This window comes from Oryza brachyantha, chromosome 8 (genome assembly GCF_000231095.2).
Source record: "Oryza brachyantha chromosome 8, ObraRS2, whole genome shotgun sequence".
In the NCBI taxonomy this organism is placed as follows: Eukaryota; Viridiplantae; Streptophyta; class Magnoliopsida; order Poales; family Poaceae; genus Oryza; species Oryza brachyantha.
Genome location: NC_023170.2, coordinates 8,431,824 through 8,452,439, shown reverse-complemented (window position 1 = coordinate 8,452,439; position 20,616 = coordinate 8,431,824). Strand labels below are relative to the sequence as shown.

The 20,616-nt window shown below is 39.6% G+C and overlaps 1 protein-coding gene across 2 annotated transcripts; it reads left to right on the top strand.

The window, feature by feature from the left end:
- Nucleotides 1–99: 99 nt before the first annotated feature.
- LOC102703513 (exocyst complex component SEC8) lies at nt 100–17,206 on the top strand. Of its 2 annotated transcripts, none has more exons than XM_040526617.1 (26): nt 100–243; nt 335–547; nt 659–832; nt 2,029–2,133; nt 2,395–2,504; nt 3,634–3,807; nt 4,222–4,360; nt 4,463–4,569; nt 4,808–5,106; nt 5,195–5,358; nt 5,807–5,922; nt 7,009–7,076; nt 7,231–7,343; nt 7,420–7,469; nt 8,911–9,011; nt 10,793–10,905; nt 10,984–11,091; nt 12,885–13,076; nt 13,471–13,556; nt 13,840–14,035; nt 14,135–14,212; nt 14,708–14,809; nt 16,524–16,598; nt 16,749–16,844; nt 16,919–16,968; nt 17,057–17,206. In XM_040526617.1, the coding sequence occupies exons 1-26, from the start codon at nt 178–180 to the stop codon at nt 17,142–17,144; spliced, it is 3,183 nt and encodes a 1,060-aa protein (XP_040382551.1). In that variant the 5' UTR covers nt 100–177; the 3' UTR covers nt 17,145–17,206. The 2 variants fall into 2 exon arrangements, with proteins under 2 accessions (XP_040382551.1, XP_040382550.1); XM_040526616.1 differs by having other exon boundaries at nt 7,225–7,343.
- The last annotated feature ends 3,410 nt before the right edge of the window (nt 17,207–20,616 follow it).

Genomic DNA, 20,616 nt, shown 5'->3' with positions numbered 1-20,616 from the left:
AATGTCGGGTACACACGGATACCGACATTCGTGGGTAAATTTGCCATCTGACCCTGGGACCCTCCGGAGTGTTTCCTTCCGTTGGCTCCCCTTCCGCGTTCTCCACTTGACCACCCCACGCCGACGCCGCCACCAACAGCACGGAACGGTTCCAGATCTCACCTCGCCGCCGGCGCGATGAGCCGCGGTGGCGCCCGCCGCGGCGGCATCTTCGATGGCCTCCCCATCCCGGCCGACAAATCCGTAAGCGCCACCCCCCTCCTCCTCCTCCTCCCTCCCCTCTTCCCGAGTTGCGGCCGGAGGAGCCTCAATTGTTTAGGCCTTGGACGTGCAGTACCTCAAGGAAGGACTCTCGCGGATCGACGAAGGGTGGGCGGCGGCGCGCTTCGACTCGCTGCCGCACGTGGTGCACATCCTCACCTCGAAGGACAGGGAGGGCGAGATCCAATTCCTCAAGGAGCAGAGCGACCTCATCGAGGACGTCGTCGACGAGGTCGTCCACGCCTACCACCATGGCTTCAACAAGGCCATCCAGAACTACTCTCAGGTTAGTACGGCCCCGCCGCGACGGCCTTCCCTCTCCATTCTTACCCGTATCCAGAGCGTGTTTCGTTACGTCTAATGCTATCATAATCTTTGCGCGGTACGGTGGGTCTAGATCCTGCGGCTGTTCAGCGAGTCTGCGGAGAGCATCACCGGGCTCAAAGGGGAGATGGCCGAGGCCAAGAAGCTGCTCGGGAGGAAGAACAAGCACCTCGGGCAGTTGTGGTACCGGTCCCTCACACTGCGTCATGTGCTCTCCCTTCTGGATCAGGTGGAGGATGTTGCCAAGGTCAGTGCCTATGCTTCACCTGTTGCAGTTGTGTGTATTATGCCGGAGAATGGAATTTGCAAATTGTTTGTTTGCCAGAAAATAAACTCTAGGTACGAATCTGGACATTGACATTCATTTTTTTCTGGGATGGAGGGAGTAGGACTGTATGAGTTAGCTTCATATTAAAAAGGTTAGTCTTATCACAAACAGTTTTTGTTTTTTGGACAAAATGTCAAAAAGCAATGCTATTAACTGGCTAAGGTAAGGCTCTGAAGACTGGGGGATAGGGCACTTGCCCTCTAATAGTGGTGGAGGGGTTCTCCATGTTGAGCTAAGAGAGGTTTTGCTGCTTAAGGCTACCTTTTGATATTCATGAATTGATCCTTAATAGAGAACTTGGGTCCCTTTATAAGTAGGGACTTGACATCCAAGGAATTGATCTCTAATGTTATAGACAATTTTATGTAATTTGTTTTCTAGTTTCTTGAATTTTTTACTAGTTGGTCTGTCCTACATGCCTGGTAGGCAGGCACCACCTAGGAAAGGCCTAGGTGCTAGGTGCCTGCACTGCCAACCCTCTAGCATCTAGCGCCTTCTTGAAACACACAATTTAGTTGCTATTTATTGTTCTTGGATGTTTGCATGCAAGTTGGATGGTCAAGTAACTTCCATTTGATATAATAAAACTGTGAAAAAAATGGTTTTCTTTTTAGCATGTGGCTCTTTATACTGTGCTACATAACCCTATTTTTTTATGTAAGTATTCTACCAGTAGATTCTGTTTATATTATCTACTCAGATAACGTAAGTGCATTTACGAGAACCACGCTAAATTTCCTCAGTTTAGTTTACCATGTTTTATGCATAGATCTGAATTAATATAGATGTTTATTTGAATCTGAATAGCCAAACCTGATTAGTTGCATGATCTAACTAGTGGGTGACAATATAGTAACATGGGAATTAATTGTTTCTTGCTTGCATTTAATTGAAATGCTGTGGCACTGTGCACCTTATAAAGCTATTCAATCAGTCCTATGAACGTGGATATACCTGTTGTTCTTACTTGCTGGCAGGCGGCAAGGCCTTGACTCCTTTGCATGTGGCAGCCAGTTCCTTTATCCTTTTTGTTTACATGTCCAATATTAGCTTGTGTTATGTTCACAAATTTTAAAGAGTTGTTAAAATCCCTACTAATCTGTTGAACTCAGCAGGTTCCTGCTCGAATTGAAAACTTGATGGCAGAGAAGCAGCTCTATGCTGCCGTACAGCTGCATGTCCAGTCAATGCTGATGCTAGAGCGAGAAGGCCTACAAGCGGTTAGTATTATTAACATTAATTTCTTGTGATAAATAGGCTAGTACCTGTGATAATGCAGTGTCTGCACCATGTGCCAGAGTTTAGTAGGTGATGTCATTCTTATTCTGTAACTGGTAAGTAGAAATTACCTGTGATGGTGGATATTACTCTGTTTTGTTTTCCTATATGCTGTACCTCGAGATGGCTATTTAACCTATCATGAGTTAATGCATATTATTTCTTTGATTATAGTTACATTACATACTAATAAAGTTTTAAAGGTAGGTGCTCTTCAAGATGTTCGTTCTGATCTAACAAAGCTGCGAGGTGTACTATTTTACAAAGTTTTGGAAGAGCTGCATAGTCATCTATACAACAATGGAGAATACAGGTCAGTTCTACTGTCTTGCTATTTCTTTGTTTGGATCATTCTCATTTTCTTATGAGAAATTACCTTGTATGTGAAACTTGTGAATGAGTGCGATTCAGTACAAGGACTTACAAATGAGCATCCATTACAACAACTTGATGAATGGGTCAATTTAGGGCAATAGCTTCAGAATTGAGCAATCGAGTACAATTTGGTTAGTGGGTGCTATTTTTATACAATAATTTGCAAGTGAAGGAATCCAATACAACATTTATCATCCAATCTATGCTAATGTGGCTTGGCAACCTACATGCTGCGCCTAGATGACCTGCTGACATGGCTAATTACCTTGTATAACAGCCTCTTAATCCCACTCATCAACTTGTACCAGGATTGTTCAATTTCCATGGTTATGTAGCTAAACTTACCGCTTGCCAAGTTGTATCAGAGCACTCAAATTTTGAGTTCTAGTTAATCAACCCATGAACCAAGTTGTTTTACTAGGTATTGCTCGATTTCAAGTTCTCATACTAATGATGTTACACCTACTTTTCAAGCTTTTGTGCCCCTGGTGCAATTTGATTCTTTTCTTTATATGCTTGCAGTCACATAAGAATTTGCTTATAACAGTGTGAATACCAATGACTATCTGCAAATATATTTCTACTCTTCACCTCTTGTTAACTACTCCCTCCATTCTAAAATCTAAACATTTCTGGATTCAAATGATTCCCCAACCAATCAGAAGCTTGGAAAGGGAATCTAGACCAGTCAAATTCAAAAATTGACCACTGAATTGACTAAAAGGGTATCTTTCACCGAACCTTAATACTTGCTAAACAACCTAGAAATTCTTATATTTTGGAACAAGGGGAGTATTTTGGCAATGGTCACCAGCATATGTTAAGTACCATCACTTTATTTGTCTAACTCTTTTGGTAATTGTCAGTTTATCACCATATATGTGAAGTTACTATCAATTTTCGATGATGGTTTGTTAACTCTGGCAACAGTCACTATATGTATCAAATGGTTATCTCTATGTTTGCTTGCGAACTCTTTTGGTAATGCTACCGCATGTGTCATATGATTATTTCCTAAAATTCTTTGATTGATCAACAACTGTTTATTCCAATAAATTTTTGTGCAGCTCGGTGACTTTCAGCATGGTTGATAGTGAGGAAGTACCATCATCTACGGCTACTGGTCGCTTAGTAAACAGCATGCAACCTCTGTCCAGGAGAACTAGGTCAATTAAAGGTGACAATCACTTTGGTGCATCAGCCACTCCAGATGGGATTCCTAAAACCAATTCTGTTGATGGGTAGGTTCAACTCCCTATCTGCTACCAAGTAAATGGGAGATATTCTTTATTATCTCATAGTGCAGAAACAGTACCTGCTGTTGTAAACAGGTGTGACCATATATGTAAACAACTGCACATCTTGTTAACTATTTTGATGCATCATATGTCAATTTTAATACCTACCTGCTATACGCAAAATAGAAATAGTACTATTTTTAACTGATGGTTGACAAACACATGTATGACCTTCAATTACTCCAACAGAATTCATGTAAACAGGGCTCAGAATTGTTTTAAGCTATTCCAATTGTATTGTCTTGTTGAGTTGCTTTGACAAATTGTATTAACTATTCCTTGTTTGGATCAGAATGAAGTAATCAGTCATATATATGTAAATAGATGGATCTTCTGAATTTTCTTTTGTATTTTCAGTTCTTCGTTTGATGGCCCAGATGATGATAGTAGCCTGGACATGCGTGAAAGTGATGGTGGACGTATTCGGAGGGATTCCAAAAGTATTTCTCGGGAAGTTCCAAGTTTCCTTTCATGTGCTACACCAGATGAGTTCCTTGTATGATTTATTTTTTGTATTACATGATTTACATCATCGTCAAACACTTTCCTTGGCCAATTGCCTGATTTATTTATTTTTGGCTTTGTATGCTGCTTTTAGGAATCAATGACAAAGGCAGATGCTTCCCTCAGTGTGAAATACTTGAGAACATTGGTGCAGTGCTTATCCATGCTTGGAAAGGTTGCGGCTGCTGGAGCTGTGATATGGTATTATTCTTTTTTTTTTAATCTATGTTGCACTCTAAAAGGGCTCATACTATGCCCCCTCCCCACCACCTAAAATAGTACCTTAAACAAATGATACAGAGACAAATTAAACACCTGGTTTTCTAGTTGTAAAAACATTTCCTTAAAACTCCAGGTGGTTCAGCCGCCTTGAATCTTGCCCTTGCTGTTTTGATTTTCACTTTACCTTTTGGTTGTTATGCCTGCATTCTTTTAACAGCCAAAGAGTTCGCCCTACAATCCATGATGTTATCACCTCAAAGATAAGAGCTTATTCCGAAGAGGCTTCAAAGTCTAATATAGACAGAGCAGCAAAAGGAACATCCAATGTGTCCCACTCAAATGGACGTTTCGCTCATTACCAATTGCTCAAACAGAAAACGAAAAATGGTGCATCACTAATGGCAAGTCAACTAGTTGTCAGTCCCATCTCTCCTGCTATGGCACCCATTGGAGATGCTCAGCGTGCAGCTAGTCAACTTCTTAGTGCAATATTTGAATGCCTGGTAGACATTCTTGGTAGGTGCTATATTCTCAGTTACTTAGGTGACACAAGACTAAATCTCATGGATTATGCAAGCATGAAAAAAATACTTTTACTTTGCAGAGAACCATATTACTGTTGGAGAGCTTCTTGAACAGAAATCAACTGAAGTTGATAATGTAAACACTCCTCACATGGCAAATGGGGATGCAAGCTGGAATCCAGATTCGGAATCTTCCCAGGCTACTGGTGGCTTTACTGTTGCATTCTCTTTGTCAGTTGTGCAGGTAGCCTTTATTATTACTTTTATACTGTTAGTTATGATATTTGGTCTGCTTTATGTCATGCACATTTATTCTACAATATTTCCAACTAAATATGGGCATATCTACATGACTGCACCTACTTTAGATTTTACATTCGCATACATTAGAAAATTCCAAAAACATATACATAGAGAATAAATGTGCATGAACACCTGAAAAAAAGCATGGATGTATGAACATCTGTTTTATACAAAAAAGGAAAACGAATATTTTGTGTGCAAGAAAGACCACTCATGTCTATGTATTATAACATGTTCGGAATATAAGTATTACAAAATTCATAATATGTTCTGCATAGCTGCAAAATCCAAGACATGTTACTAGCTATACACATGCTTAGAAATTGCATGTGTTGTGCAATTGTATTCTAATGCCATTTATTTCTTTGCCGTGTTTATTCTTCTGTTAGAGTGAATGTCAGCAACTTCTGTGTGAAATTTTGCGGGCAACCCCAGAGGCTGCTACTGCTGATGCAGCTGTTCAGACAGCTAGGCTTGCAAATAAGGACCCAGTGAAGGAAAAGAGGCAAGTATCCACATAACCTATTACAGTTATTTGCGTTTTTATTTACATATTGACAAGTTATAAGATTGTGATTAAGCTACCTCTTGTAATCATTTTTTACCTTAATGCTGTGTACATCTGTAATTGCTTTCTGTTTTTTGTGATGTTGGGTACATCTGTAGTCAGGTGCGTTTAGATCTTAAGCAATAATGATTGTACTCTTGCTTAGCAAAGAGAGGCATTTGGTACCAGGAAAAGGATACTAGCTTTCAAGGGCAAGCTGGCCAATAACAACATCAAAATCCTTGATTACCAGGGAGAGCCAATCGGCTTTCCTCGAGCATCAATCAAGGGATGTACTCAGTTCTCTTTGAACAGACATGAAACCGAGTGAGCATATGTGCCATGATGGACTTGGGCACTTGGCTACTTTGGCATAGCTTGGCTTGACAAAGGATTCAAGAGATCTAAATGTTTGTTCCCATCCTGATTAGGCATGCCTTTTAGTCACATGAGGTGAGCTTATTGAATCTGTACTCATGTTCACATGAGAATAAGCATGGAGGGCAAAGATTCCAATAAAATTGTAAGTCAGTTGGCTATTTATCACCCTGGACTTAAACATAAGTATTCCTATACTTCCACTTTCTCCACTTCCATCAATCACCTCACATTCCAATTTCTTCCCATCTTACCCCCAACATGTCTCATTAAATGAGGGACCAAAGTCTTTTCTCCTCAACCTTAACCTTTGCTACACAACCTGGAAATGCTTATATTGTTGGACGGAGTAAGTTTTGTTGATGTGAACCTAACTTAGTGCTGTCAACGTCAACAAAACAGAACGATATATTTTGCACAAGCGAAAACCACTGTCATGTCAACAAAAAATAACTGTAGAATATGATACAAGGTGTTATGTGAAGGTTGAGGGTTAAAAGTAATGATTTTTTAAGTGAAAACTGGACTTCGATAAGAGTTCATGGGCAAAAAAAGGTTTTTCAGTTACAAGGAAGTAAAAACTATAGATCTATCTCTGTTTAAATATGCTGTATTTGCTAGTTTTGACATACCTAATTAGTAAATAACCAAGCCTGCGGACTGCAGGGATGGATCAGAAGGCCTTTCTTTTGCTTTTCGCATTACGGATGCAGCAATCTCAGTGCCTAATGAAGGTACATACTAAACAGCTTAACATGGACTGATAGACTTGACCCTTACCCTTTTTCATATTACATGTGCTGCTTTTTCATTTTTTGCATCAACTTTGCTACTGCATTTTAAGTGTCACAAATGTTTGATTCTAATGTTTAGTGATCAAAGTTGCAGGTCAAGGATGGCGAAGAAACTCAACAGTACCACAAGAAGGGTATGGAACAGCAAGTGTCTTACCTGACCAAGGGATTTTCCTAGCAGCATCGGTTTACCGTCCTGTCTTTGAGGTGACCTGTCTTGCAATTTCCATACCACAACATCTTTACCAAGTTACTCATGGAGATATGTATATGCTTTCTGCAGTTTATGAATAAAATAGGACTGATGCTTCCTCAGAAATATTCGCAACTTGGGTAATGCCTTAAATCTCTAAACCTCTGTTCTTTCTTCACAGTGGAGACTATGAATCCTATTCAATGGTTACCTTCCACTAATATACTACTGAACTGTTTTAAGTCGATGATGGTATGCTTTCGAATTGTAATGTCCATATTTCTTCTGTTATCTTCCCCTCCCCTTACGTGTATGAGAAATGGTGCAAACACATGCTTCTCTGTATAGAATACAGAGTTCCAAACAAGTAATTGTAGGTTTGTGTGCAGTGCACTGTCCCTTGTTATAATGTCAGAGCACCTCAGGTGCAACTTTTTCAAGATATCATCATAAGAAGACACAGATAAATAATGTTGTTATTTGTGGATAATCTTGAGCTTGAATTTTAAGCTTGCCACTACATTATACTGTGCCAAGTGAGTTGTTTCCTAAGTTTTCTTGTAGTAATCTTAGTACTTATTTCTACCTCTAATTCTAATCAAATTTTCCCTAGCATATTGACTTTACTTACGGAAAACAAAATTCATCTAAAAAAAGATTTTAACTTCCAATAAATGCCCAGATATTCTTTTGTAGATAACCTTAAGCCTTAGCTGGATTTCTAACCATTATTACTTCCTATAACTTCCCTTACTGCCTGTCTACAGCAATTGAAAACTTGCAAGAGCCTTTCAGCATGCTGTTTGTTCACATTGACCTGTTTATATGGTAGAAACAAATGACTTTATATTGTTAATTGAGAAACTTTAGAATTTAAGGATGGATTCTGTAGTTTGTGTATACAATTACCTGGAATTTCTTCAAAGACATTCTTTTCCAAACAACACTGGGGAATAATGGTTTTCTTAATCAATACTGTTTTACTTCACCCAAGAAATTATTTCCTTGGATTCTTTGCAAATAACACTTATTTCTCCCCCAAAAGAGTAACCTATAGTTATTTGTATTGGAAGGATACAGTTACTGTTTTCGCCTGAACTTTATGTTGCAAAAGTACTTTTAATTTACTGTCACCATAAATAACTAAATAACTAACTGGAATTATTTCTTTCATTTTATGCATGCAAATGAGTACACCTTGATGATCTTGATGACCAGAAAGCTTTTTTTCAAATCCTGCAGTATATGGTTGTGTTTTTCACATCTACTTCCTGTTACGTTCTCTCGAGTAGATGCCATTTCAGGATTATGTGCAATAAAAAGAATAAAACTTATTACTAGTCTAAACAAGTATTTAGGTTTGTCACATGGAAATTCTTTCACAGTAGACCAAACAGACTAAATATTTTCTTTGCATTTTGTGATAAAATGACTAGTAAAAGACAAAAAAAATGGCTGTTTGATTCTTTTTATCTCTATCCTTGTTAAAAGAAATGACTTCTGCGATATATTTGCAATTCCCATGTTTGAGATTAGAACTTTTGATGGATTTGTTTCATAATTGCTCTTAAATTTCTGTAGGAATGATGGGTTATTGGCTTTTGTGAACAATTTCTTGAAGGAACACTTCTTGCCAGCAATATTTGTAGATTACCGAAAATGTGTTCAGCAGGCTATATCTAGTAAGTCATCAGTCTACCTATATATGGTCAAATGTAATTAACAATTTTATATATTGTTATGTTGATCCTGAAAATTCTTCCTGTTCCATAGTAAAAAAAAAGTTACATTTGTTTAGATATGAAGTACTCCATCCATATTTTAATAGATACGGCCATTGACTTTTTGCCACACATTTGATCGTTCGTCTTGTCAAAAAAACTTATGTAATTATCATTTATTTTGTTGTGATTGGATTTATTACTAAATGTATTTTAATTATAACTTACATTTTCGATTATTTGCATTATTTTTTTGAATAAGGTGAATGATCTAATGTGTGCTAAAAACTCAATGGCGTGATCTATTGAACTGTAGAGGGAGTATTAATTATTACCCTCTCCATCCCAGAATATAATAAGTTCTAGAATTTGGCGTGGTACTTACGAAAGTTGGTGGAACTAAATGGAGCAAGTTGTGATTAGTTGAGAAGAGAAAATAGGTGGGAATCTTTAGTGGTGCAAGTTTGTTATTGGTTGAAAAGAGAATGTAGGTTTAGAAGCTGTTATATTTTTGGACAGTTTTAAATGCTGGAGGTTGTTATTTTGGGACAGAGGGAGTAGTTTGTATTATCTTGTTACCACATTGCCTACTCTAATCAGTCATCGAGCAATTATGTCATGCAAGGAAGCAGAATTCCTCTCTAATCAGTCATGGAGTATGTAGCATTATTAATACAATGTATTTTTATTATTTCATTATTTTATACATGAGTGGTGTACACTGATAGGAGGGGGTGTTTGGATGGTGGCTACACTTTGCCACAACGTTGGCAAGCAACTTTGACCAACTTAGCATAGTGTTATTTTGTTGCCATATGTTTGTCATGCCACACTTTTTGGTTTTGTGCCCCTACTTGTCATAGGCATGTATCTTAGCCAAAGCTTGTCTAAATTTCTTAAGCCACACCCACACAAATACTCTACTTTCCAATAGGAAACCAAACATACAGCTGAAGTCCGAAGTATGACAGAACACTGTTCAATAAACCAAAACCGAAGAAACCAATGCTCCAGTTTGGTTTGGTGGGGGTTTCTGCTTTATTTTGGTTTCGGTAGATCATTGCCAACCCCTAGTGTCATGGTATTATGCATGCATTTTTTATTATGTTCTAAAATTACTTTTGTTCCCTTCAAAGAAACCAAACATTTATATCAGATTTGCACAAATTTGGCATCAGACCTAATCCATCTTTTCAACTCTACTCTACCAAATTTTGTTAGTACCAAAACTTTCAAGCTTTGGTCTGGCCATAATTTTGGAAGGGCATCAAACCAAACTACACCTACATTTGCCATCTTCGCTAAGATGGTTCTCGCCATTATTGTACATTTGTACTACTCCAGATGAATGTCCTTCAAGAACCCTCCCATACAGAGCTTTTTGAGGAAGACGCAGTTGCTGCTCCTCAATGTGGGAGAAGCTATGTGGGCTCAGGCAGTATATTGAGTTGGTTGAAATGGACAGGGATTCAAGATGTATGCTGAGAACTGGACAAAGAAGGATGAGAGAGAGAGAGAGAGAGAGAGAGAGAGAGAGGACTGATGGTGTCCTGACAGATATGGAATAAGGAACAGCAATGCGATTTGGCAACAAACCGGATTACTTTGTTGTTTTGCAGCAGAGTTTAATTGCAATGACATCCACCTAAATATGCTTCTTGGGATGCTACTTAATTAAGTATACCTTGTTATCTGTTTTGGTCATTGCATATTTGAACAAGTAAAATTGCATCCTTTGGCAGGTCCAGCCGCATTTAGACCGCGTGTCCATGCAACCTCAGTATATAGCCCATTAGTTGAAAATGGACGCCCTGTTCTACAAGGGCTTCTGGCTGTTGATATAATAGCCAAAGAGGTATTCCTCAAACAATTGTTGTGTTGCCTTCTGTAAGTTTTAGTTATATTTATCATGGTTTTCTCAAATTATCTTTAGGTACTTGGATGGGTTCAATTGATGCCGAACTATGCCACTGAGCTTGTTGAGTATGTTCGCACATTTTTAGAACGAACACATGAAAGATGTCGTGCATCCTATATGGAGGTATGATAAATTGCTAATGCACTTTATCTTTGATGCAACCTTTGTATATAAAAAATGTGTTGCTTTGAAATGACTATAAATAATGTGATGGGAATTTTATTCAGATAGATAGGGGAATAAATCACAGCCTCTTCGCCATATGTTGCTACATCCATTCCTGTAACCAGTAAATGGTCCATTGAGAACAAATTTAATATAGGTTCTGGGAATTTTCCATCTGTTCTTGATGAATATTTTGATCAAAGTAGTCTCCAAAAGAGAGCGCCACCGCTTTTTCATATGGTGCCATTCCTCCTTTTGCAGCTAAGCAAAAACTGAATCCAGTGGGTGCACTTGAAAATTACCTGCATAGGGAATGGACATTTGCATTGTCAAAAACCACATCATTACAGCCCAACTAAAACTTGCCAGTTGCCTTGACCAAAAATAGTAGCTTTAAAAAAATTAGGTAGTGGTAGTCCAAAAGCTATTTGAATTACACACCCTATGAACCTAACCCAATTACGATTGGAAAAAAATGTATAGTTTCATTAGAATCACAAAAACAACATTTAGAACTACCTCTTCGTTTTGTTTATACTAAAAGTATCGTTGGTTAGAATTACTCCAGTCTGCAAGTGCGAGATGTAGCACTAACTCGGTATGACACCATTCTTTCAATGCTATATTTCACATCCATGTTGATGTAAAGCCTTTGGAAAGTATCCTGTTGATGATTGAGTGGACAGGTTGGTGTGTTTTCCCATGGGGGCTTTCCATTTTTTTCTATGACAGCTTGGAAAATGTGTAGAAATACCTCAATGTGCATTGTACATTAACTTCTTCGATAGATCATACGTTTTGTGTCTATGTAATTTAGACAAGGAAATACCAGAACAGACCTTTTTGCTGGAGATAGCACATGGAGCTATTCCAACATTTAGGGTAACACCTTTAAAAGGAAATCTCTAGCCAAAGACTTTGAAACTGATATTTGTTGCAGCAGGTGAAACTTCTGTATTTTTTCTGTTTGTAGCTTTGTCAGGTATCATTATAAATGTAGCTTTGCTTTTCCTTTTTTGTTGACAAGTTCTTCCCTCCTTTACTCAGTTTGTATTACCATTTGGGTATCGGATCCATGTATGCACACAAAAGGTGTTATCTTCATAGTCAGGGCGCCTTCTGATGCATTGGAGACTAAAGGGAAATAAATGAGCATATAAAGGCTGGTTAGCACCATGATTATAATTACAAAATCCAATACTAAAGTAAGAAAACATTGGTGAACTAAAGATTTGAACCTTCCCTGTTTGAACTTGGAAGCACTACATCAATGAAATAACCCTATGTAGTTGTGCACTACATTAGAATTACTGTATTACCTTAACCAATTTAGAATGAATCCTCAAAGTCAATTTACCTTGCTTGAGGTTATTGTTGCTTAACCATTTTGAAACTTGCAAAAATATTTATTGGAAGGTAGTTTTGTGAGACTTGTGAATAGGTTTCAATTGTTTAGAGGTAAAAGTTTTTTGTTCATTCCAAATAATGATGTCACAAAAAATTGTATATATTGCAATACCTAAGCGTCAGTACACAGTATTATCAGAGGGAACCCTAGTTGATGCGCTAGTGGCAACCCTCCTAGACCATGTAGCTTATTTTGCACCTTGGTGGTCACCTACCTCTGCCTAGGCTCACCTAATCCATGACTTGGCTAATGACAAATCTTAAACAAGGTTTTTAGATCATACTCTAATTTCTTCCTTGATGTATGGAGCTTCATGATCCTTTTATGTTGTATAAAAATGCAGGCTGTCCTTGAAAAACAAAGTTATATTCTCCTCTCAAGGAATGATGTTGAAAGTTTAATGCGCCTGGATCCAGCAAATCTTTCTTTGCAAAATTCTTCTGGTCAACTTGACAACAGTATTCCAGATTCAGAAGCCGTTGAAGTAGAGATTGAACTAAGCGAGCTCCTATTGGATATGTGCCCAATAAAACAGGTATCTTCTACCACATCCAAACCAATAAACCATGCTGAATGTTTTTATGATTGCCAATAAATTTCTGTATATTTAATTATCTTTTATAGAAAAGTCCATATTTGGTCCCTAACTTTGACCTCAGACTGATTTTTATCCTCAAATATAAAATTACCTGATTATATGAGAAGCTGCAGCTGCAAGTAGCTCTCTCAAGCAGGACCAACATCACAGTTCTGGCATGAACTTGTCTAATTTATATCATGTCTCTTATGTGTTACGGCAAATTATATGTGCATCACATGCCGAAAAGGGTGAAAAAACCCTGTTTCTCATACTAGTTAGGCTCCATGACTAGTTTTACAGTTTCTTTATCTGCTACTTGTTGAATGAAACCTTTTCTCTGGGTATGCAGGAAAACTTGATCCATGATGACCAGAAATTGATATTATTGGCATCTCTTAGTGATTCATTAGAATATTTAGCGGATTCAGTTGAAAGGTAAATCATTTTATGCACAATACATTGAATATCTATTTTCTTAAACTGTTGTTTCCATTTGTAATGTTGACACAGGCATTGCCCAATAGCTGTAAATATTACACTGTTGCAAGTTTGCAAATAGCAACATATTGTAACCAAAATTCAACACCCATCTGATTTGAAATTTACCCTAAGCTAAGAACATATTTCATTTTATGCAGCTGGTTCCATCCGTGATAATTTATTCATTTCCACATTCCGTAGCTCCACCCTTCTACTTTTGTCTTGTTGGGAATTTCAGGCTTGGAGAGTCATTCATTGGTCCATCCACCACATTGGAGAACAAAAGTCACATCCACCAGGGTCACCATACTCGCTCAACTAGTGCAATTCCAAAAAGCCTTGCATCACTTGCTAATGAGTATAGAAGGCTAGCAATTGATTGTGTCAGAGTCTTGAGATTGGAAATGCAATTAGAATCTATATATCACATGCAGGTAATAGCACTGAGTTGTATATACTTTTATAGCACCACATGCATATTGATGGATTTATGTTATGTCACGATTTTGATACAAGCATGTTTTTTTAAATAGGAAATGACGAAAAGAGAATACGTAGAAGATCAGGATGCTGAAGATCCTGATGACTTCATCATCTCACTCACAACTCAGGTATGGTGCTCTTTTTGTTCTGTTGAATTAGCTTCTTGATGCAAGTACACATAAAGCATGTATTTTGGTTTTGCTCGGCCATTGAGCATATTTCCTACTCCCTCTGATATATCACTCAAAATAGGAGGATGTCTCAAAGGAAACTATGTACTGAACAATGTGTACATGCAGGTCTGAGTGCATGATATATATACCTTTTGGATAGCGGTATCAGTTATGTTGGAATACTTTTATAAAAAATGGGAAAGATGAATAACTGTCTTGCAATATCTAAACTCAATTCTGATTTAAGTATATTAGGATTGATAAAATAATTCTCTGTAAAAAACAAACTGGTTGGTATAATAAAAGCAAAAATAGGAGTATTGGTTCTTGTGCATGGGGATCCAGTTTTATGTACCATATAAAACATGTGCACGTGGTGTGCAATTGTACCTTATCAACTTATATGGCCCATACAACATATGCTGACTTCTGGTTTTTCCAATGGAACAGATTGCACGTAGGGATGAAGAAATGGCTCCTTATATTGCAGAATCTAAAAGGAACTATGTATTTGGTGGGATTTCTAGCGTTGCTGCTAATGCATCAATAAAGGTTTGTTATGCTTCATTCCAGATGTCCTACTTGTGGTACATTAGGTGTGATCATTCAGTTAGGCCCCGTTTAGTTGGGAAAAACTTTTGGGAGAGAAGTCACATCAACGTGTACGGTCACATATTTGAAATATTAAACGTAGTCTAATTACAAAACAAATTTTAGATTCCGCCTGGAAACCGCGAGACAAATCTTTTGAGTCTAATTAATCCGTCATTATCACATATTGATTACTGTAGCACTTATGGCTAATCATATACTAATTAGACTCAAAAGATTCATCTCACGATTTCCCCCATAACTGTGTAATTAGTTTTAATGTTTATGTATATTTAATTCTTTATTTAGATGTTCAAAGATTCGATGTAATATTTTGGGAAAAGTTTTTGGGAACTAAACAGGGCCTTAGTTTGGTCAGTTGCTAGAGAACTTTAGACCAAACTATGTATTTCGGTTTAATGATATTGAAGCCCAAATTAGCCAGCTATAAATAGAAACGGAACTTAATTAACTGAATAACGTTTTGGTCTGTTTAATTCACTCACTAAAAATGACAAACCATACTGCAGTATGAGTTCAAGTGTTCAACAAGCCATCATTCATCACTGATAGATACAGTATGTAGTTCATGTGGATGTCTTCCAATAACTTGGGGTGATTGTTTGGCTTTTTCAGGGAAAAAACCAAAAAGCATATTTGTAGATGAAAAATAATTTGTGAACAAAAGTTCTTAACGAATTAAAGCAAAGGCTGAAAAATAAACTACGATGAAAAAACCAAAAAGCATATTTGTAGATGAAAAATAATTTGTGAACAAAAGTTCTTAACGATTTAAAGCAAAGGCTGAAAAATAAACTATGATGAAAAACCCAAAAATCAACTCCAAATTTAAGGTGGAAAATTAAATTTTGGTTTATAAACATAAGCAAAAGCAAAAAAATGAGGTATCTGTCCTTGTCTGGCGGGTTCCATGTTTTAAAGGTCCAAATTTTATAGCATATGCAGTAGTTGTCCCTGTTTTAAAGCTCTAAATTTTGTAGCATATGCAGGTTCAGTACTTAATCCATGACTATGGAAAACAAATCAACATGAAACAATGTTCATTACATGACACAAATTCTAACCTTGCTCTGAACTTACGGCACTGTGGGTTCAGCCAACTGCTTGGCAAAATGGCAAGCCTGCAGAAGAGCTTTCCATCTTGTCGCATGGAATATGTGGCACGCTGTGATGACGTGAAGTTTACATGTGAATTATAGGATACGATGTCAGTTCGATTATATTTTGGATCACAGCATGGAGCTGATTGGGTTATTAGGAGAGAAAGTTAGAAATACTTTGTATGATTTTATTTCTGTTAGTCACTCGGGTTATTTGGTTGGTTCGGTTTTCGAAGCATCAAGACTGACCTGAATAACGTTATACAGCTTATGCTCATACCACATACAGCTGATTTCTTTGTTGATCTGACTGCCGAGATTAGCTAATTATGGCTGGAACAGTTTGCATCCATTTGGTACTTGCTCATGGCAGCCTGCACTGAAACAGTACCCCCTAGATCTCCCGTTATCCTATGTGCCTCTGCATTTTTGGGAGAACCCTCGCCAAAAGAGCCTTTTGTTCTATTTTCTTTGGTTACAGATATAAAGAGTCTCTTTTTTTGTTTCAGAAACCTAATAAGCCATGCCTTGTTTGTCGGTTCTCTGATTTTCAGGCACTCGCCCAGATGAAGTCGATCAACTTGTTAGGTGTCCAACAAATATGCAGAAATTCTATAGCATTAGAACAGGTAGAATTTTCTTGTGAAGTATGGTATAAACATTGCCTCATCTGTATTTAGTATAGTTCTTTATACTGTACTGTAGTTTGGTATTGTTTTTGACACATAATAGGCCTAATTCATTACTCACTTTTGCAAATAAAATACCTCTTAATGCAGGCTCTGGCAGCCATACCCTCAATCGACAGTGAAGCTGTCCAACAGAGAATAGATCGTGTTCGGACATTCTATGAACTCTTGAATTTACCTTTCGAGGTATATACACTAACTGCTTACATGCTACCCATATTTGTACCTCTCGTCTTTCTTACCCATTTCTCTATCTGCAGTCTTTGCTTGGATTCATTGCAGAACATGAGTATTTATTTTCTGCAAAAGAGTAAGCAACTCTTTAACATTTTCACACAATTACAATATTGTTTGATTTGACATGCTATTTTTAATCTGTATTCACTTTTGTCGCATAGATACTTGAGCGTGTTAAAGGTCAATGTTCCTGGTAGAGAGATGCCAATGGATGCTGAACGACGCATATCTCAGATTTTGGGCCGTTAAAATGAATTGGAATATGAAGATGGTTTATCTAGCTTATTCCGTTGTTAATGCCTATATCTTATTTCTTTATATGATATGTACCTTTTGTAGCAGCAGTTTTTTTTTGCCTCCCCCCGGCACCGCCACCACCACCGGCGCTGGTGATTGTAATTTTTTCTCACAAAACTTATTTTTTGGTTTTTTGTAATGTGTAATTTATCTGGATGCATTCGTAATAAAATCCTCACTGTACATACTGATGCACCAGCAACTCTGGCTTGCGAGACCGATGCTCATCACCTGTGGCTTACTACTGCAAGCGCGCCTCGGCCAGACGCTCCTTGTCGGATTCGGGCTGGACCAACATGTCCTATTCTCTGATCAGCCCGCCCGACCTATTGAACCCACCACTTTTCCGGTTTGGTTCGTGCAAACAGTAATCTAATGTGGTGATGCAACCCAAATTCCCTAAAGGTTTCTGAACTTAGCGGCGAATCTGTTTTTCGTTTTTTAGTCGAAATATCAGAAATATGTACTCTTAAACTTTTACAATCCGTTCAAAAAATATCATTAGATAGTATTAACTTATTTTTTAATTGGTTTTGCTGATATGAAGTTTGGTAGGTCCTACTACTTTTTTTTTTCCTCAACCCTTTCCTTCTTGCTTTCTCTTCATTTCTCTCCTCTCCTCTCTTTTCTGATTCTCTCCCATCCTTCCAGTACGTGGACGGTGCCAAGAAATTTAACAAAATGTCATTTCATAGGGGTGGCTTTAACAGAATGTCAAAAGTTCTTAAAAAATGTCACTTTATAGAGTATGTTTCTTACTAAAATGCTACTTTGGGGTAATTAGAGGCTTTTAATCACACTTTGAGGTGATTAGACTTTTAATCACGATTAGATGCTTTTAATCCTCCTCCCTCCTGCCGCCGGCACCGGGCGCCTCCCCACCGCCATAGCCCCGAACTCCCTCATCTCCCCCCATCCTCCCCGCCGCCGGCGCCGCCACCATCCGCCGTGGTAGCAGCAGCAGCCGCCGCCATCGCCATCTCCGGCCTCCGCTTCGCCTCCTCCTCGTCGTCGATGGGCGGCGACTCCGGCGGGTGCGCGTGGACGGGCGACGACTCCGGTGGCCGCGTGAGGACGGGTGATGACTCCGGCGGTCGTGCGGGGACGGGCGACGACTCCGGCGGCCGTGCGGGGACGGGCGATGACTCCGGCGGCTGTGCGGGGACGGACGACGACTTCGGCGGCCGCCGACGCCAGCGGACGCGCGGGGACGAGCGACGACGCCGGCGGCCGCGCGGAGATGGGCGACGACGCGGGCGGCTACGTACGGGAGCCGACGCTGGCCGGTGCCAGTACGGGAGACGACGCCGGCGGCCACGCGGAGACGGGCGACGACGCTGGCGGCTGCGCGAACGGGAGCCAACGCCAGCGGGCGCGCGGATGGGCGACGGAGCAGCGGCGATGACGACGAGTCCGACGATGACCGTACTGGTTAGCCCTCTAATCACCCCAAAGTGGTATTTTAGTAAGAAACATACTCTATAGAAAGGGGTGGCATTCTATTAAAGCCACTCTATGAAGTGGCATTTTGTTAAATTTCTCGGACGGCGCCGGGGGCTGGCGGGGTCGGCGGCGAAGGCACTAGGGTGCGGACGGTGGGTTACGAGGTGACTGTCACTCTGCAAAGTTCTGGTTAATGAATAATCTCACCGGAGCTCCATTCCTTTGTTACTGCTGCCATTGCACTACAGCTAACTTATCTCAGTTTTACGCGTTCGCCGTTCGATCAGGCTAAGCAGAGCAAGCAACTGGTGAAGCAAATTCAATTCAATCAATTCCGATACAACACCAAACTACAGGCACAATACACCACACAAATACAGATGCCTGAATCACAAATGAATAAAATAATAAAGAAAATAAATAAAAGAAAATAATAAAGAAAATAAATAAGGAAATAACTAAGATGCATTTAGTACATTGAGAATTGAAGCTCTGTTCCATCCGATAGATACACTCGTACACACACTGCAAATCACACATGGACACGTCCCGGTAGAATCCGGAGCATGTGTCGTTCAAGCTCCTCGGCACCAAGCCCGACGGCTCGCCGGTGACCGGGGGAGGCGGGAGAAGGTGGCGACGGCAAGGGAGTTGACCGCGCGGCTCGGTCGGAGGTGGCCGAATCAGGCAGAAACTTCAGCCCGGAGAGCCGCGCGGCCGACCGAGAGGACGCACGGAGGAGGGCGTACCGGCGGCGGGAGACGAGGGACACGGTCGGTGCGACGGCGGGCGACAGTGGGCGGAACCAAAGATGTTCCTCAGACTTAAAGTCAGAGGGACATTGAGACTGACATCTGGGTCTCATCGTGTATGGGCCCACATGTTAGTGAGAGGAGTGTCCTGACTTTAAGTCAGAGGATCCCTTTCCGGACGGAACACCTCCTGCAGCATGTCATTGGATTTGGGTAGGGACACGTCGCGGCGTAGGTGGGGAGGAAAGTAATGGGGGAATCTGTCACTTGCAGCTGATATGTGGGTCCTATACTTTTTATTTTCTCTTTGCTGACTAGGATTTTACGCCAACAAAATCATCCATGCATATTGTCCTTGGTTCTGCACGGTTTTGTATAGTTTAGGGGTGAGGATTTCTGGTATTGAGATTTAGAGATGTCTTATAGATTCGATATAAAGTTAAGGGATTATAGGTAAACTTATTCCCCCAAACATATAGATGAACAGATGGGATGCCTGGTCTAGTATGACCCATGCACAATTGGGCCTATGCTGAAATCAATTGGGCCGTCCTAGCCTAACCTCTGGGCTAGTCCTGCCCAGCTGCACCAACGGTCTAGACATGGCCCAATAAGACTGGCAGTGCTTGGCCAGCCTGAAGGCACGACGGTTCATCGTGCATGGTGCTTCTTCACTAAATAAGAATAAGTATATATCATGCATTGTGCTTTCTTCCCCATCTCTTTGCATTGTGTCCTATATGGCTAGAATAAGTCTATTTTTCTCTCTTTATTTAGGTGTCTTATATGACTAGAATAAGTCTATTTTACATATCTATCTTTGGGTTGATACTTATATATAGCTAAATTAAGTCTATTTCGGGTCCGTCAACTATTTTTCTTCCCTACTTATTGGATTGGGTCATGTCGAGTTGACCCATTATGCCAAGGCATCAGCCTAGATACAACCCAACTATCAGGCTATGCTGACATAGGCCCAACACACTAGTCGTGTCTGGCTTGGGCCTAGCCAAATGGTCATGCTGTCGATCGGGCCCATCAAGCCTCGGGTCTTTTGCCATCTATGCCCAAGGCAATACGTGTGACAGCATGCCTATTTGAGTATTACTCTGTGTTCAAAGGTGAATACACAATAATGTGTAGAAAGTATGGGGCAAAATGGTACTGACTTTGGATTTTTGTTTCATTAAACGAATGGAAAATTGTAAAAACATATCCAAGTATCACTC